General features: G+C 45.7%; 1 protein-coding gene across 1 annotated transcript in view; it reads left to right on the top strand.

Annotated features, from left to right (window-relative positions):
* The first annotated feature begins 9,325 nt into the window (after positions 1–9,325).
* The window catches only part of mob2a (MOB kinase activator 2a), a 58,067-nt gene continuing 39,920 nt past the window's right edge, over positions 9,326–27,472 (top strand). The window contains exon 1 of the mRNA XM_062389503.1: positions 9,326–9,852. Coding sequence (XP_062245487.1) covers positions 9,836–9,852 — 17 coding nt within the window. The 5' untranslated portion in view covers positions 9,326–9,835. The remainder of the gene's footprint in view (positions 9,853–27,472) is intronic.

The raw sequence follows: 27,472 nt of genomic DNA, 5'->3' as shown, positions 1-27,472 counted from the left end.
CTGCCTGGCGCCTGGTCCCAGGCCTTCTATATGGAAACAGTTAGGAGCCGTTACGTCAGCAGGCTGCGGCACTCTCTCTCTCTCTCTCTCTCTCTCTCCACTTTTCCACTCACACACAAACACATCTAAAGTGCACTCACACACGCTACAAGCACATATTTTTCACAGAACATTCCCCTTCTCTCTTTCCCTCTTTCTTCTCTCCCAGTGTTGCCCCCGTTTTCTCACACACTTTCATCTCAAACGCACACTCATTACACACCATCGCTGCTCGAAAGTTGCGTCAGCGCAGCATTCCACTCTTTTCCACGCGTCACCAAGGATGGCTGACTCCAAACAGCATTTCTTGCCCTTTTTTTTCCATGGAAAACACTTGTCCTTATATAACCGTGTTGTCTGCAGGCCTGCTCCTTCTAGTGTCTGTCTCCCTTTCTTGCATCCCTATCCATCTCTCACGCAAGCGGTCGAAAAAGTCGAGCTCTGCTAGCTGAGGGCCCGAGGTAGCTCCTCTCTCCTCCACGCTAAGGCCGAGAGGAGCCTTGGTACAAACACATGTGTCCAATTCTCTCCTCCTCCTGCTGGCCTTGTGCACTCATCAGTGCATTCATAAGTCCGACTGAGTTGTAACTTGTGTTGAAACAAACGCAGGGAGATAATTAGTGCATTCTGTGCAGCAGCAGGCTGTGGAGTGTGTGCGTGTGGTGAGGAGGAATCCCTGCCCGGCTCTGGGGCTCACCAGGCCTCAGGTAATCCAGCTTAATGCAGTTAGCGTTGTCATGGCCACCTGTGTGTTACCCACTGCAGCGGTACAGCAAGTAGGGGGGGGGGGGGGGGGTGGCTAGACGGGCAAATCAGTGGAAAACAAAGAAATGCTGCAAGAGGCGAAACCGTGCGGCCCGGGGCCTCTTACATGAACAACAACAACAGAGCTCACAGAAATGGGTCAAAGTAGCAATTACAGGTTCACCCTGTTGATTTCTATTAAACCACAAAGGCCGATTTATTTTATCTCCCAAGGATGAAGGTGATGAAGCTCCAACACAGAGGTTTGCACCAGGAAACAGACGCTGTCATCCTGAGAACTCTCTGCATAACTGACTGCTGCCACCTACTGCTGGCTCCCAGTCAAACCCAGCAGCTCGGGTTCGTCCTCTCGACAGGAAGGTGAGAGGCGATCAATGCTTCAGACTCAGCAGCCAGGCCGGCAGCAGAGTGAACACACATCAGGCTGTCCGTCCTCTGGTTTCATTTCAGGAATCAAACTAAATGAATGAAAAAATGAGAGAAAAATGAGAGAAGGGGGGGTTTCTAACTTCTTTTTTCTCTGTGTATGAGTGAGGCACACCCTCTTTACTGTCAGCCACTGTGTGCTTGTGTGGTTGTTAGTGTGATAGTGTGTTTGGGTGTGTGTGTGTACTCACACAAAGTGCTGACAAAAGCAGCTGTTGGTGCTGACATCTGTCTCTGTCTTTCTAATGGTGGAACAAACTGCCTCTCTCTCAGCGTCAGCCCCATCAGCACTCTCTGCTCAGGTCCAAAACCCCATCAATGCATCAACACACACACACACACACACACACACATTCACACTCACACTCACACTCACACTCACACTCACACTCACACTCACACACACACACACACACACACACACACACACACACACACACACACACACAAACACACACACACACACACAAACACACTGTCCCTGCTGCTACTGTCAGCGCATATCCCATATCCCAGCGTCTCCACCTCCAAAAAACCACATCCTGGACCAGCACAGAAGAAGACAGTGCTTCAGGTGGATGTGGCTCGGCTAACTCAAGCTCAGACACTGCCTCATCCCTCTGAATGATGGCGGCGAGTGAGGGAAGAGGTAGTCGACCGTAATTGTTGGTCTGTGGTGGTGACACACACGTATGTGTGAAGAGTTTCCCTTCAGGTTGCAGAGGCTGCAGAAGTTTTTGAACCAACGACAAATTGAATTAAGAACCACAGCTGCTGCTTTGCAGTATTTCAATGCCCCTGACTTTTATATTTGATCCGGTTTAATATTCCCCTTTTTTCTCTTAAAATGAAAGTGATCAGTTGACATTATCAGTTGTGAGATATGTGTTCAAGACTGAATCAACACTTTAGAGAGCAGCAGACCAGTTGTCTGGATTAGGGGATTTATTTTATTTGAGCTTGTCTTAATGAAACCTACATATATCTGTATATACTCACATCTGAAATACACCCTGCCAATGTGGTGCCTCTCATCAAACCATTCATTTTGATGGTGATTTATGTTTAAAATAAGAGAGACAAATATCTGTCACACAGCAGACTAACGCTGACACACACACACACACACACACACACACACACAGTGTCTTCTCTTCGGTTATCTTTTCCCCTCCCTGTGTCTATGACCTCAGAGCCACATGCAAGCTATTTCTGTTCAGTTGCTTCTGGCTGAAAATGACTTCATGTCTGATTTTGTTTGAAACAGTGGGGCGGGGGGGGGGGGCGCTCTGTATCACTTGTATTCATGGAACATGCAGTGCAATGACACAACATGCTTTGACTGCTCACTGGGCCATTTAGGGGTTTGATGCACCTGAGTCAGGACTGTTCTGCATCTCGTCTCCAACTTCCCCTCTTGTTTTTGGGGGGAAATCCCAAATGGGTATTTCTCAGGGTCTTAGATCAGCCAATCATTCTGGTTTCACTTCCCTCTCTTGTTTTTATCAGTTTCATCTCCCCTCAGCCCCCCCCCCCTCTTTCCTTCTCTCCCCTTCACCCCACTAAACAACATTAGTGTACTCGTTCTCCGTAGTTTCAGATTCATCTTCCCTCCTCCTCCTCCATATGACTGGAGTCACTGGAGACAGGTAGGTCTGCAGACATGAGTAATGGCTCAGACTGACTCATACAGCAAGACATCAGCCGTCAGTGTGGAGCCAGAAATGACACAAGCACAAGAAGAAAACACACACACATACACACACGTTATATACTGCATCGACACACAGGCAGACTTGTTGGTGCCGACAATATGAAACCCAGTCACGCAATTTTCCATTATCATCACCTTATATCGTGTGATCATTATTGAGAAACTTAAAATGAAGCCAGCAGTGATGAGATCAGACTGTTAACAGTAAACAGGTCTGTGACACAACACACACAGACACACACACATGCACACACTTATATCTGCCTGTGTGTCTGGAGACTGTTGGGATTTGACATAAAAATATGCAACAAAATGCCAGTTGACAACTCATAGTTTTCTCTTTTTTTATATTTTGCAGAACATGAACATTTAAATTTTTTGAATTATCGTCAGTTCAGCTGAAATCTACAATGAATGATATTTAAGTGTAAGTTAATAAACATGATCTACACTTAATTAGTAGTTATTGTGCGGTTTATGCAAAAAACACAAACACAGACAGACATTCACAAATATAATCTCCTCACTGCGTTTATTAAGCATTTATTATTTATGCAAGAGTAATGTGAGGTGTCTCCATTTGAATGCCTCCTAATGGCTTTTTGTGTTACTGCTGCCAGCAATGAATAAATCATATCAGTCATGCTGCAGCCAATACCTCACTCCCCCTGGCAGCACTGAGCTGATCTATAGGTATGTGGTGTGTCTGTGGGTGTGTGTGTGTGTGTGTAGGGGGTAATTGTGTGTGTACGTTTACGCATTATAATGTCTTTCTGATTAAAAAATCAACTTTAAAGGGGTTTGAGAATTTAAAAAAAGCCTGAGGTTCTGCTTTGGTGTTCTTATCTTGATAACGCAACACGTGTAAAGTGTATGAAAGTGTGAGTGTGTGTGTGTTTGTGTGTCAGCAGGTTAAAAGTCACCTTTAACAACATCAAACACTGAGGTGCACACAGATCTTGATGGAGGATCATAAGTGTGATGATTCTACACATACACAGTGTGTGTGTGTTTGTGTGTTTAGCAAATCATCCATGTTCACATAATAAGTAACACAATGTTGAGACGTCAGATATTCTGACATATGCTTTGTGTGCTAAGAAAACATATTTGAATACACATATTATAATGTTTTCACCATTAGGAAATAAAGCTATCCGATTTTTGTCTCTGTTTTTATTTCCGCCACTGACGTCATGCAGATCCCCCCCCCCCTCCCCCCCTCTCTCTCGTGCACTGCACTGGCTGGGCTAAAGTGGAATGGGAACATATCGACCCCTGGGTGGCTCAGTATTGACGACTGGGTGGATTTCAGGAAGTGACCTTGGCTAACTCAGGCGAACACCTGACCTGAGGCCGGCTCGTTTTTCCCACACAGCTCGTCTCTGGCACCAGCTCTGACAACACACAGCAGCTTTGTGTTCAAACTGTGGTCGCTGCAGTGTGATCATAAGTCGCTGTCGTCATCCCTAAAATGCAGTCATGAAGCTGTGAGGGGGAGTTTTTGACAGCACACATTGACTTTGCATGGCTCTGGTGTCACTAATGAAGTTATCAATGACACAGTTCAATTCCAGTCTCCCTTTGTTGTTTAGACATAGAGTCAACATGTACCAGGACCCTGAAAGTGAAACACATAGCTGGACCTAAGTTGTCATTTAATTTTAATTTGCTCTGGAGCTGTTTTCCAACTGAAAAAGGCTTCACAAACCACTTGTCCACATATCAACACAACTAGACAAATATATATATTTACTCTGTCACCTGAGGTCTTATCCAGATGTCTTTTAAAAGGTCCCAATCAAATGGAGATGAATTGAATCATGTTTGTAACAGGGATATCCTCTATCTTCAGAAATGGGTTTATTTTTTAGAACATATTTAGTATCATAAACAGTAGTGAGTGTAAAACTGAGACCACAGTACATTCAGTGCAGTGTCTGCACAGGCCTGCTGTCAACAATCATCCCACACTGCCCCCGGGTGGCTGACACGGGCATCACATCACTTTTGACCAATTCCAATCGATCCCACTAGCCCCCTGTCAATCATCACCGTGACTCCGCCTCTCCGCGAGCTGATTGGAGGCAGGTTTGTCAACGAGCCAATCGCGTGGCTCTGCCTCCTGTTAACAGGGCTCCTCTTCCGCGTGCCCTGTGTGGTGGAGTTATTTATAGAAGCCTGGGGGGGCGAGGAGGAGGGAGCAGAGAGAGAGGGGGGAGTAAAAGAGAGACAGAAAGGGAAGGGGGAGGATGATAGGAGCTGAGAGAGAGCGAGAGAGAGAGAGAGAAAAAAGAGGAGAGCAGTCATTTTCTCAGGACCCTTTTCATATTGATCTCATCTTTCCAACTGCATCCGCCTGATTGATGCTCTTCTATAAGAGGCTGAAGAGAGAGGAGGGACAGAGCTATTTAAAGTCCCTGTATACAGAGGGAATGGACAGCAGGAGGGTACTCCAGGAATTATATGATTCAGTGTCGTCCTGTACCAAGATAAAACTCACAGATTAGAAAGAAGGCAAATGATACAGACACTAAAACACACTTTGTATTTTTTTACTTGCAGTTATTTTAGAAATATTTCGACATGTTTCTCTTTAGGGCCACGACTAACACGAAGTTCATGATACGTTATACCATCCTCTATTTTTACACTTATATCTTAGTCTATACTATCTATCTATCTATCTATCTATCTATCTATCTATCTATCTATCTATCTATCTATCTATCTATCTATCTATCCTTCCATCCATCTATCTAAATCAAAATACTTGATGATTAACTTTCTCCTAATCAATCAACTGGATTATAAAAACTTTGTATCCAAATCTCGTAGAAAAACATCAGGAGGGTTAATTTGTGTAGAACTCTTATTGGCTCTGCTAGTTTTTGATATTTTTTCTAAATAATGGTGTCTGGTAAGCGTGTTGTGCACGACACAATAATCAAATCAATCAATCATCACCTTAACTGATCAAACGCCATCTTCTCTCTCTCACTGAAGGTGGAGTAGCAGTGAGGTCATCAGTGAACCTGAGAGCGGACGCAATGAAACAAATAACCAAACGTAAAGTGCAGTTCCTTCTGCATGAGGACAGTGGTTTTATGAGAGGTAGAACAATGGCCGACACTGTGTTTTAATTCCACCAGTGATATATTGTTCATTGCTGTAACTGCCGTGCCTGCACAGCCTCGCAGAGAGGGGTCAGTGCACATGAACGCCTTTTCTGTTGAGATCTATGGCCCCCGATGAAGTCGCCCCCTGGGTTTCGTTTGAGGCCTTATTTATGTTTTGTGTCTTCTGGTGGGGAAAATTAAAGGAGGCTGAATTAACTGGGGGACCCTGGCCCCATTGACCTCATCAGAACCACCACCCTCGCCAACCTATACCGCGTATGTCATCTCTTAAGTTTCCATTAAGTACAATGGCCTGTAGCAGACTGCACATGGCATCCAACTGTGAAATCAAATGACTCGTGTGCCCGGATGATTCCACCAGGGCCCGAAGGTTTCTCTGGGCCAGTGAGTTGTTGAGCTTAAATTATAAAACTCTTGAAATTAGATTTTTTGCACATAGCACTGTACAAGTCGATGTAGGATGTGATTTAGCCAACATTGCATGAATCCCTGCAACATTTTCAATCATTGAATTTAGAGAAAGCTGCAAAATATACAGTAAAACCAGGTCATTTGGTGCCTGAAGATGATATTTGCACCGAAGTAGATTGTCCAGTCGTATAAACTCAAAGGTTCAGGTGAAAAAATAGTTGATGACTGACAGAAAAGCTATTAAGAAAGAGGTGGCCTTCAAGAGTGGGGACATGGATAGGTTCAGACTAATTAAATACTCGTTTGGCAAGGAGATTAAGGAGGCCAAACGACTGTATTCAAAGAAGCTGGAACAACAGTTTGCAGCCAACGACTCCTCGTCAGTCTGGAAAGGCCTTCGGGTGATCACCGGCTGCAAGACCAAATCCCCCCACTCTGTGGAAGACTTGAGACTTGCCAACGATCTGAATGACTTTTATTGTAGATTCGATAGACCCTCTCAAACCCCCCCCGCATCTATCACACCTCTTCTCCCCAGCCTGGACAAAGACACTAGCCCCCCCCACAAAATGGCCCCAGACTGCCCCATCACCTCCATCCCCCCCTTCACACCTCTCTCAATTCAGGAGAGAGATGTAAATAAGCTCCTGAAGAAACTGAACCCCCGCAAGGCAGCTGGACCAGACGCTGTCTCCCCCTCTACACTGAGGCACTGTGCGGATCAGCTTTCTCCATTGTTCACGGACATTTTCAACACCTCACTGGCTGAATGTGTTGTACCCGCCTGCCTGAAAACATCCACCATCATCCCCGTTCCCAAGAAGCAGAGGATCACAGGCCTTAATGACTACAGACCAGTCGCCCTGACCTCTGTAGTAATGAAGACCTTCGAGCGACTCGTGCTGACCCACCTCAAAACTATAACCAACCACCTCCTCGACCCGCTGCAGTTTGCCTACAGAGCCAACAGGTCCGTAGACGATGCAGTCAACATGGGACTCCACTTCATCCTCCAGCACCTCGACTCCCCCAGCACCTACGCCAGGATCTTGTTTGTGGACTTCAGCTCCGCATTCAACACCATCTCTCCAGCTCTTCTCCGGGACAAGCTGACCCAGCTGAGCGTGCCTGACCCCACCTGCAGGTGGATCACCAACTTCCTGACCGACAGGAAGCAGCGCGTGAGGCTGGGGAAGCTTGTCTCTGACACCCGGACCATCAGCACTGGAGCCCCTCAAGGTTGTGTGCTCTCTCCTCTCCTCTTCTCCCTCTACACCAACAACTGCACCTCCAGCCATCCCTCTGTCAAACTCCTGAAGTTTGCCGACGACACCACCCTTATTGGATTAATTTCCAATGGGGACGAGGCCGCCTACAGAGAGGAAGTTAACAGCCTGGCTTCCTGGTGCAGCCAGAACCACCTGGAGCTGAACGCTTCAAAAACTGTAGAGATGGTGGCAGACTTCAGGAGGAGCCCAGCCCAAACCGCCCCCCTCACCATGTGCGACTCCCCAGTTAAAACAGTGGAGTCATTCAGATTCCTGGGGACGATCATAGCACAGGACCTGAGGTGGACGGAGAACATCACCTCCATCACCAAGAAGGCCCAGCAGAGGATGTTCTTCCTGCGGCAACTGAGGAAATTCAGCATGCCGCGGAAAGTGATGGTTGAGTTCTACACAGCCATCATTGAGTCCATCCTCACCTCATCCATCACCGTTTGGTTCGCTGCCTCCACTGCCAAGGACAAGGGCAGACTGCAGCGGATCATTCGGTCAGCTGAGAAGGTCATCGGCTGTGACCTGCCGGCTCTCCTAGACCTGTTCCACTCCAGGACCAGAAAGAGAGCAGGCAAGATCATCGCTGATCCTTCCCATCCCGGTCACCACCTGTTCCAGAGACTTCCATCTGGGAAAAGGTTCCGGGCCGTCAGGACTAAAACCTCGCGTCACCTGAACAGCTTTTTCCCCATGGCAGTGGGGCTCACAAACAAGCCCCCCCCATCACACTGACTCTGCTGACCCCCCCCCCCCCCCCACCCTCGCACATAATTTATAACACTACATTATTGGCACTACCACCAATCTTTGCACCTTAAAACCGCACACAACACATTTACTGTATATATTATTTTTTCGATATTGTTGTTTTTTATATTGATGTTTATATTGCTCTATATTGTTGTTTTTATATTGTTGTTTGTAAAGTGCACCAACCACACCAAGGCAATTTCCTGTATGTGAAAATATACAAGGCAATAAAAAGAATTCTGATTCTGATTCTGAAGCCTTGTTGTTAAGTTATGAATGGGGTTTTTAGAAGGATTTTCCAATGAATGCGTACATATGTTCTTGTATTCCTTTAAGATAAACCATTTATTTGTAACCCCTGAACTCACTATGTGCATTTTTCTTTCCCTTAATGGATTTGTCTCATTTGAAGGTGGAAGTTTGTGGGATTTCACAAGAAAATACCGAACGACACAGAGACATATTGTTTTGTTTATCCCCCTAAACGATCAGATGATCTTTCTTGGTCGGATCAATTAGCTGCAGTAGAAGAACACGACATGTGATTACAGATTTACATCCAGACTCCATGTGAGGTAAAGTGCAGATGTAACCAGCTCCATGAAGGTGCTCACTCGTGGACGTCTGCTTGAAGCATGAGCACGGATCTCTTCTCCTCTCCCCGGGTTCTGTCTCACTACATCTCCCAACGCCTCCGTGTCCACAGCCCACCCTGCGTGACACGCATTTTACGCACGGGAGAGACGGAGTGGGTCGGATCTGTGTTTACTTCCGGACTCGGATTTAGACTCCGCTCAGAGAGCAGCAGCCCCAGTGGTGGTTCAGGCTGTCAGCTAGCACGGTAGCCATACAAGGCTGCATGACAGAGGTTACAGGGTTGACCGGCGGCTCCCCACCGACAGACCAGCCTCGCTCGGCGCCTCTGCAGACCGGACAACGCGACTCCGGGCGGACCAGCACCGCTCGCCCCTCCGCTCCCCTCCGCGCCTCAAAGTCACCCGATGCTGCGCTCCCGCTTCCAGCTACCAAGCCGACCGGACTGCGCTCCTGCCGCTCCATGATCCCCGCTAGCCGCGGATCAAAACAAGGACGATCGCTCAAAGTTTAAGCGGCGTTTTGCATTCGACCGACCCGGGATCCGGCATCTGGGAGAGAGACACGGGCCCCGGAGGGACAGCGACGGGACTCGGGGGGTCCAGGCGGCCAGGACAGCGAGTGTGGTGGCCGGATAGACTCGGGGCTCGCCTCCAGCTCCTGCTGGATTTATCCCCTGCCGGCTAACGTTAGCTCCGCTAGCAGCACACAGCACCATGGACTGGCTGATGGGGTGAGTACACACGGCTAACTTGCTGAGCTAGCGTGCTCCCGTCTGACAGGTCCAAGTGCGTAGCCCTCAAATCCACCGCCCCGGGGCTGACACCTCCGGGGTCAGCGGGAGACGGGTGCACCATCGCGTTGGACACCGTTCGATTCCCACTTTGACGCGTTAATCTGCCTCTTAAGCGGGTAGCGTGTTGCCTAGCGTAGCTTTAGCATATGCGATGCTAGCTCGGGAGCGAAGCTGGCAGCGGCAGAGCGACCCAGTGTTACCCCCAGAGCAGGCGGCTTTCCTGGGGCACCTGTGTGGACCGCGGGTAGCTGTCCAGCAGTACAACATTTATGTATTGAGGGGCTTATTCATGAGACTGGTTGCACAGCAGCTGGGCTGACGGTACCTGCCTGTCAATGTGGCTAACGCGGCTCTGCCCGGTTAGAGTTTATTTCCTTTGCAAGGTGCGCCTTGGTCCTGGAACTAGCATTAGCCGACATGCTAACCGGCTAATGAGCCACATTTGGGGAAATGACAACAGCTCCTTTGTCAGAGAGAGATCACTGATGGAGAACATGTCTGTCACACCTGAAGGATGAAAACAGGTTACACACAGTCACATGCTATGTGACTACACACACACACACACACACACACACACACACAAACATACACACACAGTATCTCTGGGTGCAATGTGGTTAGAGCTTAATCTTTGTGATAGTCTGGCCCTGATGTTGCAGGTGACACAAGCTCATGATGCTGTTTCCTCAATTTATTATGTTGTGGTCCATGTCAGGAGTTTGGTGGCCGTCCCCAGTGGATGAGGGGGAACATGTCTCAGAATGACACCTGCTGTGAAGCCAAAGTTCGAGGCCTGTGGGTGCAGCCATGACATCAGTAACCTCCCAACAGCGTAGTCTGGAATCGTAGACCTCACATGAGTTATCGAAGCATTTGCCATGCAAACATTGAAGCCACTGGATTGTCTTGTCAGAAAGAAAACCCGAGTTTGCATGAAAGGAATCACAGTGTTTTCTCATGCACGGGTGCTTTAAAGGGATAGTTTTCATTGTTTGGGTGAACTTTCCCTTTAAGCTTTAATTTCACCCATAGACAGGTGTGTCTCTGTGACATTATTATGTTATTTTTCCTGGCTCCTTATCAGGTCGCACTTTAAAAAGCAGTTCGGGGTTTAGGAAGGGTGGAGGCCTGTCGTCGGGGGTGTTGCTTCACATCGTGACATTTTGGCTGAGAGATAACCAAGCAGGCCCCAACCAGGCTACGAGCAAGGAGGTGGCGGACATGGCCCCAGCGGCTGGTCTGTTGATTCGCAGGATATCTGAGAAACTACTCTACAAACTTAAAATTGAAGTTTGATTAGAAAACTCTTAATTATATATGCAAGGTGTAAGAGTTATCCAGTGTTTTGCTCACACGGATCTTTCATCGTATTTACACAACAGTCTTTAACCCTAAATATATCTCTGTATGAGATATCAAGATGAACCTGAAAAATTGTAACACGTTTTCTATTTCTATGCATGTTTGCTTTATGTGTAACACCACGAGTTCTTCCTTGTTCTTCCTTACTTTTAATACCCCACTAATGCTGACACTTGTTTTCCTGGTTTTGGTAACTGGTTCTTGCATTGACTTGTCTCAAGTTGCATCAGTTCTCTCCGTTGTAAATGGGATCAGTATGTCTTCACCTCCTCTGCCATTTTCACTGAGTCACCCACATGAAATAATGATGTCTTTGCCCCAACAGTTGGCGGCGTCAGATCTAAACTGGTTTGCTCAGTGATCTGTTTGGAATTCGAGAGCAACACCCAGTTACTTCTCGGCATTAAAGGAGCCGACGAGATTGAAGAACCACGTCTGAGTAAAAAGAGGAGGCCCCTGTATGCCTGAGTTTGACAACAGCCAGGATAACCATTAATGTTATTGAATGAAGTCGGTATTAAGTAGCAAATCTCCACCATAGGAAATCAGCTTTTTATGAACTAAAACCCTCTCACTAAATCGGTGTCATTTCCTAAAAGCTCCCACAGGAAACGTGCTCAATCATGACAAGGACAGACAGGTATGCCGTGTTACTACTGTCATGTCCGTCCATCTAACTGTCACCCATCGATGGCGCTTGTGTGTGTGGAGAGTTTGTGTTTACCTGCATCTTAAAGGAGCACGTTGTGTACCGGGTGTGGTTTGTATGTGAAGTTAATGCGTTGGGAGCAAACAGACATGCATCCACTGACAAAGAGGACGCCATGAATGAGTTAACCAACCGTGTAATAACTGAATACAGACCCACTCTGAAGGACGGCCGCTGCCTGGACGTATGGACGTATGGAGAGAGAGAGGGAGAGAGAGGGAGAGAGAGAGGGAGACAGAGAGGGAGAAAGAGGATGGAAGAAGGTGAATGAAAGAGGAGAGATGGAACATGAGGAGGAATGGGACATGATTTTGACCAATATATGGAAAAGAGGGGTTAGGAAGGGGATAAAAATGCTCTTAATGGAATGGTTGGCTTTAGATGAAAACAGAGGATATTAGCAGGTTGGGGAACGATTGTGGTGTAGTTTATAGAAACTTCTCTGTTTTAGCACCTTTTAAAACTGTAGTTGTGATGATGTTGCCTGAGGTCTATAGTAGATGAAAAGCCCATGATGACTTGCTTATGGTGGATGGAGGGAGAAGATGTGGAGACAGCGATAAGCAGCAATATGTCTTTCTGCAAGAGGCTACAGAAGAACACTTCTCGCCATTGGTGTGTATGACCCGTGTGCTTGCCTGAAACAATGCAAGTCAGAATGTGTTAGTGCACCGCACACAGCCCGGCCTGTGTGTTTATTTTGGATGGGGCGCATTATTTCAGAGCTCAGTGACCTCATCTGTCCGGACTCAGAATCAGACAGGATGCTACATCACTGGGGAGATGTGCGACGCCTAACTGCGTTTCTTCCTGCTGGGTGAAATGAGCAGGCTTTGACAGATGTTTAATCCCCTTTTGCTTTTGAGTGATGGATTGGTAATGCCGAACGAAGAGCGAGAGAGGGAGACAGAATGGAAACTGCAGCAGCTAAGTGGAGTGTTGTTTTTCGTCTGCCCGACCCGACCTGAGATCTAATGTACACTTATCTCGCACTGCATCACCTGAGACCTAATGGTATATAGGCAGAGTATCATTATCCTGCATCTTTGGAGTAATGCTAGTAATAGTATGGACGTTTCCAGTAATGAGGGGCCTTCTATCGTCTCATTTTGTGGAGAACTGATTTTTGGGAATGATCTTTACAGTGGTTTTCAGTTTCATCTATTGTATTAGAAGATATAAGTTTTGTTTTATGGTTTTGGACAGCTGTTGGCATTCACAGACTTAAAGGGAACACGGCCGTGAAGTCCACCAGTCTGCTAGTGCTAAGTGCTAAGAGGTGTGGCAAAACCAGGAATCTTTCTTGAGCTGGCTGCCTGCATGAGCCAAATCTGAGAAACCAGGGCAGAAGCGCGAGGCTGACGGAAGAAGTGAAAGTTAAGCATCCAGATCATAAGAAACAAGATTCTGTGGTCTGGTGACATTAAACCTTGTGGCTTCACGTCTGGAAGAAAGCAGACATGACACTTTGGTCTCCTTGCGTCTGAATTAACTTATGAAGACGTCTCCATAAAAAGTGGAGTGCCAGATATCTCAGCTGTCAGTGGTGTCAGAGCCGGTCGCTTGCAAACAAAGTATAAAGTTGAAATCTGATATATTTTTCTCCCTCATCTCTCTCCGCAGTGTCAGGTGACCGGTTTGATGGTGGCTAGAGAAGGGGAATTCACAAGAATCGCATATAGGCTGAACTTCCTCCTCGGTGGGAAACGTTTATTTGCATTGTTACCACCGGGGCTCATAACTCAAACAGAAGTGTGTTCTGGTGTCTTACAGGTGTGAGTGTTCTCACATTGTGATATATCCGTCAGGACCTTTCACACTTGAGTTTACTGTGGGATGAAATATTTGTATCTTATCTGATACAAAGAACACTACACCTCTAGTTAAGAAAATGCTATCCACCAAAAAGGATGTCTCTCAAACAGAATCTATAAATATATCCACACATTTCAGTACGTCATTCTTAGAAATGTCCTATTACCCTTTTTAGATTTGAACTGATGTCAAAGTGCCGCAGCCCGAACATGGGACACTCAGGTGATGATGGTTGAAGAGACAGTTTAACCTTTCACACATGCATAATGCAGCAGGAGCTCTGCACAGACGCGTTCACCACAGCATCCAATCATCCACATTATTCAGGCGAGAGGTGGTGAAGCCAAGTGCAGCAGGCAGAGGCAGGAAGTGATGTATTAACTCCACTGCAGAGTTCATGTGATCATGTTTACAACTGCCTGACACCGACGTCGGCTCTTAACATCACAAACTCTCTTGACATCGTCCCTTTCTACTATCACTCTTCAACTTCTCCTGGATTTCTACGGACATTACACCAGGAGGTCAGGTGGAGAAAGTCTTTAGAAACTTCAGAGTATCTCTTGAGTAAAGTCAGAGGAACTGCGGAGTTCAGTGCCTGTCTTAAAGCAGCTATAGTTTGTGTGTTTGTTTATTCCAAATGGGGATTTTGCATACTGCAACTGTGTCCTAACACAACCCCAGTGCCTTATTTCCATCTCCTGCACTTAGTCTCAGCCCAGATGGTTGCCTCCTTTGGCCGCTCTGCAGAAGCAGGGCTGATAATAGACTGTGACACATGAGCAGACCTCATCTCAAACCAGTCACCTGCTGCAGAATAGAAACTAACCAGTGCTGTCAGTGTGTTTACTAGATCTAGACTGTGTGGGGGGGGCTTTGTAATCCCTCACAGTGTGGCTCTGCTACGGTGTTTGTTTTTTGGGCCTGACCTGAGAGCCGGGCAGCCGTCTGACCAGCAGTGAAACAACCATTAACTACCTCATTACTGTGATGCCAAGAAGAGCCTCTGTTGGCTTCCTGTGTTTCAGAGCCGACGGTGAGAACCACCTCTCTATTAACAATCAATTTATTATCAGGCACTAAAGTTTCTTTATGACTAAACACTCAATGCAGCGCAGGCCAAGATTTTTAAAGCCATTTGATCCAGCCGAACCGTCAATGAGCTGTAATGTGGCGTGTTTTCACAAATTCACCCTGTGTTGTGAGCGGCAGAAAGCCCAGCACCTCAACACACATCAAACACACATGGCACCCGACCCAGGGAAAAATGACTCCATGGCTCACATCAGTTGTTTTGCAAAAGTGACGTCCTTTGACTGATGGAGTTAGGTACATAACTTATTCATAAACAGTTTAGGTTTTCAGTCAGTAAAGGACGTCTGTGTCGGCGCTGGAGCTGACGTCGTTATTAAACTGGAATCCAACTTTCTGTGAGCCTGAGCTTTGGTCCTCAGCAGTGCCTAAAGAGCTGTGTTAGTTGATTTAATTGGTTAATAAAACACAGAGAGCTGATAAGAACTTTATTGCTTTATAATCGATGAAGCAACAAGAGTCAACAAAATGTCTGCATCTAGTTTCTTAAAGGTGACGAATTGTTAAATTTGCAGATGTTTCCTGAAACTGTAAATCAGAATCAGAACCAGTATGTATTTATTGCCAAGTAGGTTTACCCCTTCGAGGAATTTGCTCTGGTTATTGGTGCATACAACGAACATAGAACATAAAAACAATCATACAAACACAATAAATACAATACACTCCAGCACTGAACGGGTGTGGTTGCCCTGTACCTGCTGAGAAATGAGTGTCTCAGCTTTTTGTTTCATTTGTGAACATAACAATGTCACATCTTCATGTGCTGCAGGACATTTATAATGCATCGCTTCTATCTCTACAGGGATTAATATACATATATTTCTCCTCACTTGTTCACACGCCTCAGTTTCCAGTTGTAGCTGAGATAAACTCTGCCCTGCTTTGATGGAGCTGGGCCGTGGCCTGGGGTTTCAACTGCAGGCTTCAGGCCATTCTGCCGTGCTGAGGGATTGGCTGGATGACAGAGAGGCTAGTTGGTTTGTTTACTCCCCAGAAAAGGCCATTTTAGTCACTTTCCACCCTCCTGACTCCTCAGTTTGTGTCGCCCCCCCCCCTCCTCCACAGACACACACACACACACAAGATCATCCTCTCTCTCTCTCCCCCTATGGGAAGCTGATGTGCAGAGACGTTTGCGTGCTTGGCTGCTGCCTGAGTTGGACCGTTGAGCCTCAGCCCTCTCAGAGAGATGTTTCACTACAGAGGCTCTAGCCGGGTGGTAGCTGCATATTAGGAGCTGTGTATGTAAGAGGGCCGGTTTACGCTGAGTAAAGCCGGTATTTCAGACGTGACATACGGTTAAAATGCGGAGAATTGGCTACAGAGTTTATCCACAGCTTGCCTTTTACTCATGTAATGTACAACGCAGCAGGAGGTTCTACTCCGCATGAAATCCGTATTTTACCCGTAGGTCATGCCTGAAAAAGTGAAGAGTTAACTCCGCTGCGGAGATCACATGATTTTCTTGACAACACCGGTGTCGGCTCTTATCACCACAAACTCTATTGTCATCTTCGTTAGTGTTGCATCGGTTCCCCCCCACTAGCTCACAGTGAATCCAGCGCGGGATCCCTGCAGTGCTCTCACATCGACTTCTCATGGATTTCTACGGACTTTATACTCGGAGGCTAGGCAGAGAAAGTCCACACATCCTACCTCCAGAGAAAAAACGGAATGTCTGAAAGTAGCTTAACATTGCACAAGCATGCAATTTTTGTGTACTGGCCTCTTGTCTTTGGGTTAGGGACCATGGAAAGCAGAGCTGAGTCTAAACAAACACGTCCTTAGCTCCCCTCTTTGACCTCTGCCCCTGTGTCGTCGTTTTGGAGCAACAGTAGCAGATTCTTCTGCTCCTTCAGAAGCAAAGAGAGCAGAACGTGAGCGACAGGGCCACAGCCACACTGTAAAAGCTCAGCTGTCATAGTTCAGCAGTATCAATGAGTTTGGGTTTCACATGAAGGGGACACCTTCGGCGATCTGGTAACAGCCAGGACCAGCAGCCCTGACAGGGCACGAAGAAGTCGACACAGACAGATCATTCAGCTATACACCTCTTTTGAAATTGCTGGCATCTAAAGAAAAGCTTTGAAAGCCTTTCTCGCACCTGAAGTCACAAAACTGTATCATGGAGGGTTTCAGAGTGCATCATTCAGGGAGATATAAAGGCTCTATTGAGAACCTTTTGGGAGGCAAATAGCCTGGGTACAAGAACATACACAGAAAAACTCCTGAGTAAATACTGCTGTTCTCTGGGGTTTGTCTCCCAAGACGCCGCTCTACTTCCATGTCTCGCCTTCCGATTCTCCGAGGCAGCGACAGAGAGAGGCCCAGAAATGAACGTGATGCCATAGTGACTCAGCATTCTGCTTTCACTGAATATGCATAAGTGGATAATTGGAGAACCTAAATGCATGCGTGGCTGTATTAAGCACTTATCCTCAACACTGGAGATGAGAACTAGGTGTGGTGTTTTTTTGGGTGTCTTTTTAACCAGCATGTTTAGGTGGGGATGAGGCTTCAGAAGCCCCCGTACAGTGCACTCTGTATGAGGGTGGTGCAACCTAATACTGTGGTGGATCAAGAGGCTGCAAATGCAACCAAACTTAATACCTGGAGCTGGCTGTGCTTGTGAAGCTTCCTCGCCCACTCGTCTTGACCCGTTCAAAAGCTTGAACAGCCTGCGCTCCTGTGTCAACAGCATAGATGGATGCCATTTAACCCACAGCCTTTGATACACATGATGTTGAAATCACTGAGATGCACAGTCAATCTCCTTTTTATACAATGTGACCATATAATATTATCTGCCAAGGAGGTGTTGAGTCTGCCTCAGTTTGTTGATCGTTGATTGGTTTGTCAGCAGGATTATGCAAAAGCCACTAAACTGATTTCCATAAAACTCGGTGGAAGGATGGGACGTGTTAGTTTAGTACAGATTCAGAAAGACTTTCCAATTTCTGTAGAGGGGAGTTTTGTTAGACATTTTCCCCCATTAAACAAGAAACTACCCTTAATAAAAAAAATCTGGCATATTTAGGGGACCGATATCTATTACTTTGTACAATTCAGTGAGATTTGAAAGGGGTTGTTGGGCCTTCGTGGAGCTATTTGCTCTACTTAAGGCCATTCTGGTTGAAAAATATATTGATCTCCACATTTATTTTGTTGCTCTCCCTTTCACAAGATGTTCTGCTCGTCCTGGCCACACTGTCGTGTTACTGCTGGCATGGCCAAGGTCGTCAGTGAGTGTGTTTCCTCTCTCACATGGGAGGAGAGCGGCACCATGCTGTGGCTGTGTTCACTGTTTCGTAACGCTCCGGGCAGCCCTGCCCACTGCAAACAACTGGCACTGCCATCGGATGGAGAGAGCAGGATGAAGGAGGGGGGAGGGGGTTGAAGAAAAGACAGACAGAGAGCAGGAACAGTCATGACTAATCAGCTGCTCTTTCCCACCGTCTCTGTCTCTGTCCCTCTCTCAAATTCTTGTCTCTTGTTATGGGTCAAAACAGAATATTTTATCCCTAAACATGTTATTTAATCTCAGCCCAATGTTTCCACACTGATCCTGGACTCCACTGTGTTCTCCAGTGGCTGGACTGGCTGTCACAGGCCTGGGAGCAAGTGCTTTTCTGTCAGAGAGTATCAGAGTCATGCAGCGCTGCGGGCTAGAGCTGTCTTAAGATCAGCTAAAATAAGTTGCAACCCCCTGCAGAGGGATTTGGGGTTGTTGTTGTTGCCCTCCACCCACACAGGACGCCCTGCAGAACAGTTGGCTGCATTCTTTTTTTTTTTTATTCAGTTTAAGCTGCAAATTACATGTGATGGTACCGCTCGTCTTTTAAAACAAAATAATGTTTAATCTGTTGGTTTACATGGAGGCTTTCAATAGATTTATATGTTCCTCATGTATTTTATTATTATTTTATGATTTTTCTGCCATTTTATTTCATCATGAAATGGGCACATTCTAATCACACAAATAATTCTCATGAGTAAAGAAACATAATTACTATTGATTGGAGTCCAGCTGTTAAATATCCAAACCTGAACTAATGTCAACTTAATACAATGTTTATCTGGCTTCTGATGGGCTATGCATATTTTTCTTCTGACATCCCCAAATTGCTGTAACTGGCTTGTAAATATGTGAAACTCCTGAATCTATATATTTCACAAATTGAAATTCAGTGGAAATGATTTTCTCTTTATTTCAGGCAGGGCTGGTCACCTTCATGACCGCATCAGGCCTATGGCAGCATATGACATTTTTCACTGAAAATAGTTTAAAACGTTTTTGAATTCTCCCGTAGAACAGTTCACTTGTGAAGATGGGGAACTGGAGCAGCGATATTGAAAGCAGCCGAGAAGAAGGAAAAGAGGGACAGAGGAGGCGAGGGCAGCTGATGAGGAGGAAGAGCAACGGGAGAATGTAGAAAGTGTGGGTGAGGATATAGGGACGGAGGAAAATGATGTTGGCACCGAGGCGACGGATGAGATATGGAGATAAATGGGAAGCAGCAGCGTGGGTCAGAGAGCTAGATTAAAAACGGCAGAGGTCTGCAACGGCAGACAGAGAGGGTGGTTGAACAGCAGGGGCCTGGGACACTGGTGGCAGAGAGGGAGATTGGGTTTGGTGCCGTGTGCTGGTCAGAAAAGAAAAATTCAACTGAAGGATAGAGAAATACAAACACTTGGAATTCCCTCTTGAGATCCTGCGTCAATTCTTTTGATTCCCAAAGCCTTTAAACCAAGATTTGAATGAATGCCCATCACATCATTAGCTCCTCATTTAACCACTGAGATAAGAGGCCTTAATTTGTTTTGGAGGAGGACGCCTTCATTCTTGGTGATTTTATTTATATGTGGCTGGCACTGCTGGGCAAGGCTTCCAGTGAGCTGGTAAATCTGTGCAGAGCCGGTGGGCTGCTGGCACCGCTATAAGCTAGCTAGGTTTGTCCTTGGTGGCTGAGGCTGGGCCACTTGGCCGGTCTGAACTGTAATTGGATTAGAGATCTCTGCATCAGGCAATTGAAGCCAAGTATACGCACACACACCTTCGAGAACCAAATTCATCACGGCGCTTAAGGCTCTCTACCTCCACCCGCCTCAACTCCTGTACTTTCTCCGCTCCTCAGCATTCTGCTATTTTCTATATCCCCCATTTAATCAGGGACCGGCCTCCTTTCCCTCTCAGCTGGGTTGTGTATGTGTAGGTGTGTGAACACATGTGCGTGTTTCTGGATCAGCCCTGTAACATGGTACCCTCTCTAAATGGGATTACAGGAGTTGCAGCGGAGGCCGTGCTGACAACACCCAGGAGAAAGAGAGCAGGAGAAACGTGCAGTTGATGATGTGAGCCCCTGTACTCCACATGATGGATGTGAATTTGATGTGCCCGGAGTGAGAGAGCTGCTCTTGACCTCCTTTTCAAGTGTGAGCTTCCTGTTTAGCAGCTTCAGACAAGAAGAAGATGGTGATGTAATGGGAGATGTTCTTCCAAATCGGTGTGCAAAGACTTAACTGGTGAAAAGTTTCCTTCACTTTACCAAGAACTGGAATAAAGCTTGTGACGAGTTGTGCTAATTTGTTTCAACTCCAATCTGAACTGGACACAGCGTGTGGCTTATTCCTGTTTGTCTGTTTCACTCGTGTGTGATTCAACTGATACTCTCTTTGTGAGTGAAAGAGCGGGGGGGAAGCTCAGTTCCCAGGTCATCGACATTGCCAGTAAACAGGAAATGAAATAAAAACAAAAGCTACAGTGAAAAATGGCCTTCATTTCTCTGCCAAGGAAGACATTATTTACTGAAGGATGTCATGGTGTTACTGATCTCTGAAACACTCGAGCAGGACGTGCTGAAGTGTGTGCGACAGGTTTAAGCAAGAGGCTGATGTCACTTAAGATGAGGCACGAAGGAAGTGAGGGGACCAGAGTTCAGCAGCGAGCAAGAAGAGAAACAAGAGAACAAGCATTTTCCCCGGACTGGTTGAGTCTTGAATTGTCTTGCATGTGTTTTAGTGCAAGCACATGTGCATTAACACTCATGGAGTCCATGTGGCTGCGTGCGGTTGGTGGGAGAAGTTAAAGCAGGGAGGCAGTCAGTAAAGATTAGAGGGAGACAGGGATGGAGGTCGCCTAAAAGCTGACAGGCCGGCGGCGGTGGCGGCCATATGTTTCATATGTGTCCGCTGACAGTCCTGTTGCATGATTCTGATCTGCCCATATGGCCTGTACCGTACCTTCATGACAGTGAAGGTACAGAGCAGACAGCATGGGGACATGGAGGGAGGGGGGGGGGGGGTTCAAGACGACTCCACCTCTCAGCAAGGGAAATAACTGCAAGTGTTTCAGATTTTAGGCATACAATTACATAATCTGTGTGTTTTATAGTAACAAGATGAAATAAGAAATAATTTTCTCTTAGAATAATTCATTGACCTGAATAGAAAGAAATCCAGTATGTTTAGTGGATTGATATCTGCGGTTTTGTGCCATTTGCTGCGTCTTGATTGAATTTGAATAGGGACTGTTGGATTGGTGGAGGTGTTAGAAGGTGTTAACAGTGAAGCAGCGTTTTCTTGTCTCGCACATCAACATGTCTACATCTGCAGATCAAACACCGGCTCCCTCGAGGATGATCAAGTCTGCTAAACATGAGCCTGTGAGTTTTAGAGTGCTACAGTCCAGCTTAACAAGGTGCTTCACTTCTAAAAAAAAAAGGGTTATGGAGGAGGGACATGTTTTTTTGAATTTGGAATGAAAGCAAAAGGAGAGAACAGAGAGGGAGCAGGCGCTCTGGGTTGTCTGGCTTACGCTGCCGGGTAAGGGTCACTGTTTGGGAGCTGCAGACTGGGCCTCCCAGGATTTGGGCAACAGAGCTCGAGGCTGGACACAGGACACCCAACTGGGTATTTGACCCCTGTAAGGCCTCTCATATCCCCTCGAGGAAGTGAGTGTGTGTAAACACTGATAAGTCCAACTGACTGAGGGTTTACAGAGACGCACGTAGGGGAGCATGCTCTGGCTGTGGGCTGTCCTCTTCACACACACACACACACGCACACACACGCACACACACACTCACTCATACACAAACACACACTGCACCACAGTCAAGGTCATGCACACACAGCTGTCTGGCATGATGTCACAACACTGGCCTTTTCCTCTCAGTTGTGTGCTTCCAGTGGTAGACCTGCTAAACGTGACCTTTTATAAAGCCTTTTTAATCACCGGTGGTCCCGGGGCCGGACGGCTCATGGTAAATGGGAACACTGAGCCAATAGCTTGGTGTTATTAGGGGCCAGGTTACGAAGTAGCTGTGCTAAAGTCTGGCTGTTAACACGCAGATATTTTGGGCCAGCAGCTCACCAGCAGAAGTCACGAGTTGGCATGAATGTTTACTTTAATATTTACTAATGATAATACTTGAGATTTCATTGTTTGAACTGGGAACGTTTTTTCCAAGTTAAGGTAATATTTAGTTAGGGAGAGTTCTTTATTTAACAAAGCTGTATGTTTTGTTTTTTTTTAACCTTAGAAATAAAGAAAATAGCATTTTTATATTATTACAAGGACATAGCTATTGTAGTTTTGCAAATATCGAAACTTCCTACTGTTTCTGTAATTACAAAATATGCTTCTAAGGAGACCAAGGAAACGCTTCTAAGTCTGTTCTGCCTCTCCACTGTCATCCTTAAATTGAATCTAGCTTTGTTTTTTGGTTGATGTCTAGCTCATCCTCCCATCACAGGTTTTCTACCCGATCTAATCTCAGCCTCACTGTGGAAACCGGAGTGGACCAAGTCATATATCAGCGGGAGTGTGTGGAGACTGCTACAGATTAGATGGGAGAGGAGTGTGCTGCTGATTTATTACTGGCCGTTAGCTGGTTAAATGAGGCTAAGTGAGCTGGTCAGCTCAGGGAGGTGAGATGGAAGAGATTAGCCTACATAAAGAGTGATGGAGCGAAAATATCTGTGAAGCAAAAGGAGACTCCTGACCTCCAGTCTCTTCCTTCCTCTTTCTTTTTTTATCTTCACTCTCATCCCTCCCCTCTCCTGCGCCTCTGCTTCTCGCCTTTCGTTTATCTTTGTATCTTCTCCACAAGTATCTCGTGTTTCTTCTGGTTATTTTTTGCGGAGCTTCTACGATCAGTTGCTTGATGAATCGTTTACTGTAGCTTCTTAAATGTGAGGACTTGATGCTCTTTTTTGCAACAAACTGAATATCATTAGATTCTGCCTCAAATACAACTTGCTTTTTTAATGCATGACCTTGAGTTGTGGGAAATTTTAAACATTTATTAAGTCAGTATTCTAATAGTGTCTTATTGCCTAAAGAGCTCTTACCATTACCATTACGATGCTACAAACAACCCTTATTTCAAACCTGAAAATCCGTCTTTCTGCTTGACTGGGGAAAATGAATGAACCTTTTTCATTTTGTTGATTTCATTGCCACTGCCTTGATTCATCATGATGGAATCTACTTCAAACATAACCAATTGAAAGGAGCGACGAATTGTAAAGGTCAATCTTTGGCTCTGGACGAGGCTATATGCGTCCAAACTGTGGTGGGCTGAATATCCGCTCCGTAAGAAGTTTCTGTGGGTTATGATGTGTCAGTTTGCACGTTTTGGTTCATGTGTATGTGAGAAACACTCATCTCCACATCCGTTTCCTCTCAAAGAGGAGCAGTAGGCCGGGGGTTTGTTCCGCTGTGTTCATGTCGAGCTCGGGGTTAAAGACAGGGAGTTTTCTGTTTCATGAAAAGTTTTACACCTGGTTGTTGTCATAGGTTTTTAGTGAGGTTTGGTGTATCTGAGCGAGGTGGTTTTGTGCTTCTCTACTTTTTCACATTTTTCTCCTCCTGTATCCAACTTTTCTTTTCACTTTCTCTTTTCCCTGATTTCATGTCGTACTTGACATTATCTGTTATCTCTGAGTATGTGTGCTTGTTCAACCTGGGTGTGCGTCCTCATGTTTGCATACGGCTGCGTGCTTGGCTCAATTTGTGTGTTCCCATGCATATTGCTCCTTTACACCTCCTTCCCTGCCGCACCCTGCGCCTCATTGTTCAACTCCTCCGACAGGCCAGGGAGTCTGGAGCAGAAGCTCACAGGAAGTCTTTGTCACTGTAGCGCTGAAGGGAGAGCAAACAGTGAGATGCACAAACACAGGAAGTTGCCGTTTTCCTTCCATTGGCTGTGGCTGGGCTTCATGTCACCGTGCTCATTCATATCAAAAAACAGCCACATAAGTTTCGTCTCTAACCGCAAATGTCTCTGTTCGTCTTTCGGTCTACGTGTCCCTGCTACTTTCAGCGATAACCGCTCTGTGCAGCTGCACTGCATGTCTCTGAATGCTCATAATTAGCCTTTGTCATATATATTAACTTTACAGTGTATTGAAGTGGACTCTGGGCAGTAGCTGTGATGCCGTGCCATGTGCTTTCATAGGTTGGGTGGCTATTAATAGGAATTTAAAAAAAAATCTCCCATGGAATTCTCCTTTAATACTTTTATTGAAACGTCTCAGTGGGTCAGTATGCGTCCATATCCTAGAAACGTTATTAAGACACAAATTATTCATCGAGCCTCCTCTCTGTCTTGCTCGGAGCAGCTTACCTCGCTATATTACTTCCTTTCTTCGTATATTACAGTGAACCTCCACCGAAGCTACTATATTAGAGATATCTATCTGGATAGCATCTCTCATTTGGAGTTTCTTCCCCGTCTTTATTGAAGAGCTTGGGGGTTTCATTCAGAGAGCATTACTTCTTCATTTCACGTTCAGATTTTGTAATCCTCTCACTAAAAACCCTGCCCTCGCTCTCTAATAGCACCGGCATGCAGATTTGCTCCGCTCCTGCTCTAACTGTGCGTCTGCTTCAGCTTGAGTGTTCTTTTTGATTTGGGGAATTTTTAAGTCAAGAAATAATACACTCAAAATGAAGACCTAACTCTTGACCTAAAGTGGCACTAGTACAGTGCATACCCCCATAAACGCAGAATAACGCAGCCACTTATGGATCAAATATGTCACAAATCTTCATTTAAATGTCTGAAAACCACTCCGTTATATACTTTGTTGACTTGTGATCTTACATAATCCAAAATGCTTCCAACAACGTTCAAACCCAGGGAACGTGACATAGATAATACAGAAGTTCACACACATACGCCGCATTGCTCATACCAGCTGTTACATAACCACTGGCGGCTGTGGAAGCATTGAGTGTACTAACCCCTGTTTGTGTATGTGTGTGTGTTTGTGTTTGCAAGGAGCTGTTAACTGTGTGTAGATAGATTACATACCCGGGCAAGGCCTTTTCTATCATCAGCTCAGAGCTGCATTCCCTCATCACACCGCTTCCTCTCTCATGCTCAAACAAACCCAGAATCTGGAGATTTAAAAATTTGAATATGTAATGAGGAATTTCACTGCACATCTTTTGGGGGTGATATCTTCCTTTGGATTTGGATCACCTTAACACTGCTGTGCAAATAAAAGAAATAATTCAACAGGAAGATGTCTTGTTGTTTGTTTATTCTCATTGACCGTATATCATTCTACATCTCTCATACGGAGTGGGGCTGTGGTCACAGGGATTTAGAAACTGTTGTTGTAGTTTTGACACCACAGTTTGTTGTGATTCACGACTTAAATGGCTTAGCTGCATAAAGAAAAGCTTATATAATACCACTGTTGAATTTTGCTATAACAAGCACTAGAAAACACTTTCTCACCGTTATGCAGCCTCAAGGACAGAAGATATAAATATGACCTTAAAGTCTTTAAACTAAAAAGTCCTTGTTTGTTTTGAGTAATTATGTATTGACATTGAAAGAGGGAATCATTCTCCCATCTTTTCTGTCTCCCTGGTGTTTTATCCTCTTTCCTCTGTCTCTATAGCTGCTAACGTTACCACCTCAATAAGAGATAAGCCACAACACAGTAACTCTTTCTTCATTGTGTAAAACCCACAAATCACTTGGTTAAAACATAAAAATCCACCAACATTACCAACTTGATTTCAAGATCAATTCATTGGTCTCTTAAGGCAGAATGTGGCTGTTGTTTCTCTTCAAACCACAAGGTGGCAGCACCTGTCCAGTCCAATTCATTTGTTTTACTGGGTGAAAAGGAACCCCCTGTCAGCAGTTAAGTGTCATTTGTTTGGTCACACATATTACTTAAAGCAAATTATATTAATTCTGTGTGTGTGTGTGTTTATTGTTGACACAGAGGAATAAATTCAAAAGGACACAAGATGTTGACGACACTCTGGTGACATAAGGAGAAAAGCAGAACGACTAAGAGAGTAGAAAGAGGAGAAGGGAAGAGAAAGAGGGAGCGATCTGTCCATTGAGCATGAAATCATATCTGGTTGCATGATCGTGGCTCGCGGGTCTTCCCAGTGTGCGTCGGGTTCTGTCCGCTCTTTCCAGCCCACTATCACATGACGTCATCTGGCGGAGCTGCAGCATTGAACCAGCGCTGATGGCCCGCCACCAGCCAGAGGCAGACGCAGAGATCAATAGTTCTGTTCTTCTCTGAGCTGATAACCCTAGTTGTAATATTTAGATGTTCAAATTGTGATTTATTTGTGGTTGCACACTCTAGTTTCTCAGTGTTAGGGAAACACTGGTGGTTTATGTCTTCATCCAACGGTTTCATTTTAGTTAAAGGAATTTATCAATGTGGGAAACCTGTCGTCAGCATTTATGTTTCTCCACCGAAGGAAAAAGCTGAGGAGCGATAAAATCTTTTGAGCATGGGTGGATCCAGGTCAGGCGCGGTTTACATGTGATTGGCCCCTAGAGTTTTCCTGTCCTGTCACATGACCAATGAGTAAATATCACCAACTCTGGCACTTCTATATTTTATTAGTATTCTATTCATTTTTCAATCAAGATCTATGAACTACCAATGCAAATGTTGATAAAAGTCCTATCTCAAGATGTTGAAATCTTGAATCCGCACCAGATCCTGACATAACGATAGGATTTGTGTCATTGTGTGCAGATGTTGGACATATACTGTAACATATGGCTGATTTAATGCTCTTGCCACACAGACTGTTGAAAGCAGCCGACAACTCGCCCTCGTAGCTTTGTTACCATCCTTCTTCTCGTCTTCCTCAGTTATTTACATTCTGCCACATACCAGCAATACCAGATGTCACTGAGGAATCAGCTGCTGCCCTCCCCTCCTTCTTCCTTTTGTATGTTTCATCGTATTTTTTAATCATCTGTCCTCACCTCTTCCCTCCTATCATGTGTGTAGAGCCCCTTTATTCACATTCCAGTAATGCCTGACTGCATACCAGTCTTCAGTGACTGGCTCCACCTCTGGCTGCAGGTCCTCTTCCCTGCCTGCCATAGAGAAAGGATGAGCGAGTGATGGTGCTGGTCTCTGTGTGAGACAGTAGGTGGCATCATAGTTCCACAATCAGCAGAAGCTCCCACATATCAGTTCTTCAGTCATTAAAATGAAGCAACTCTCAGTGTAACAAGTGAATGGTTTTCTCTGTTCAGATCGTTAGATGTGATTATTTATTTTTAGGAG

This window comes from Platichthys flesus, chromosome 6 (genome assembly GCF_949316205.1).
Source record: "Platichthys flesus chromosome 6, fPlaFle2.1, whole genome shotgun sequence".
Classification (NCBI taxonomy): Eukaryota; Metazoa; Chordata; class Actinopteri; order Pleuronectiformes; family Pleuronectidae; genus Platichthys; species Platichthys flesus.
The sequence above is the reverse complement of the archived record's forward strand: the minus strand, read 5'-3'. Positions and strand labels throughout refer to the sequence as shown.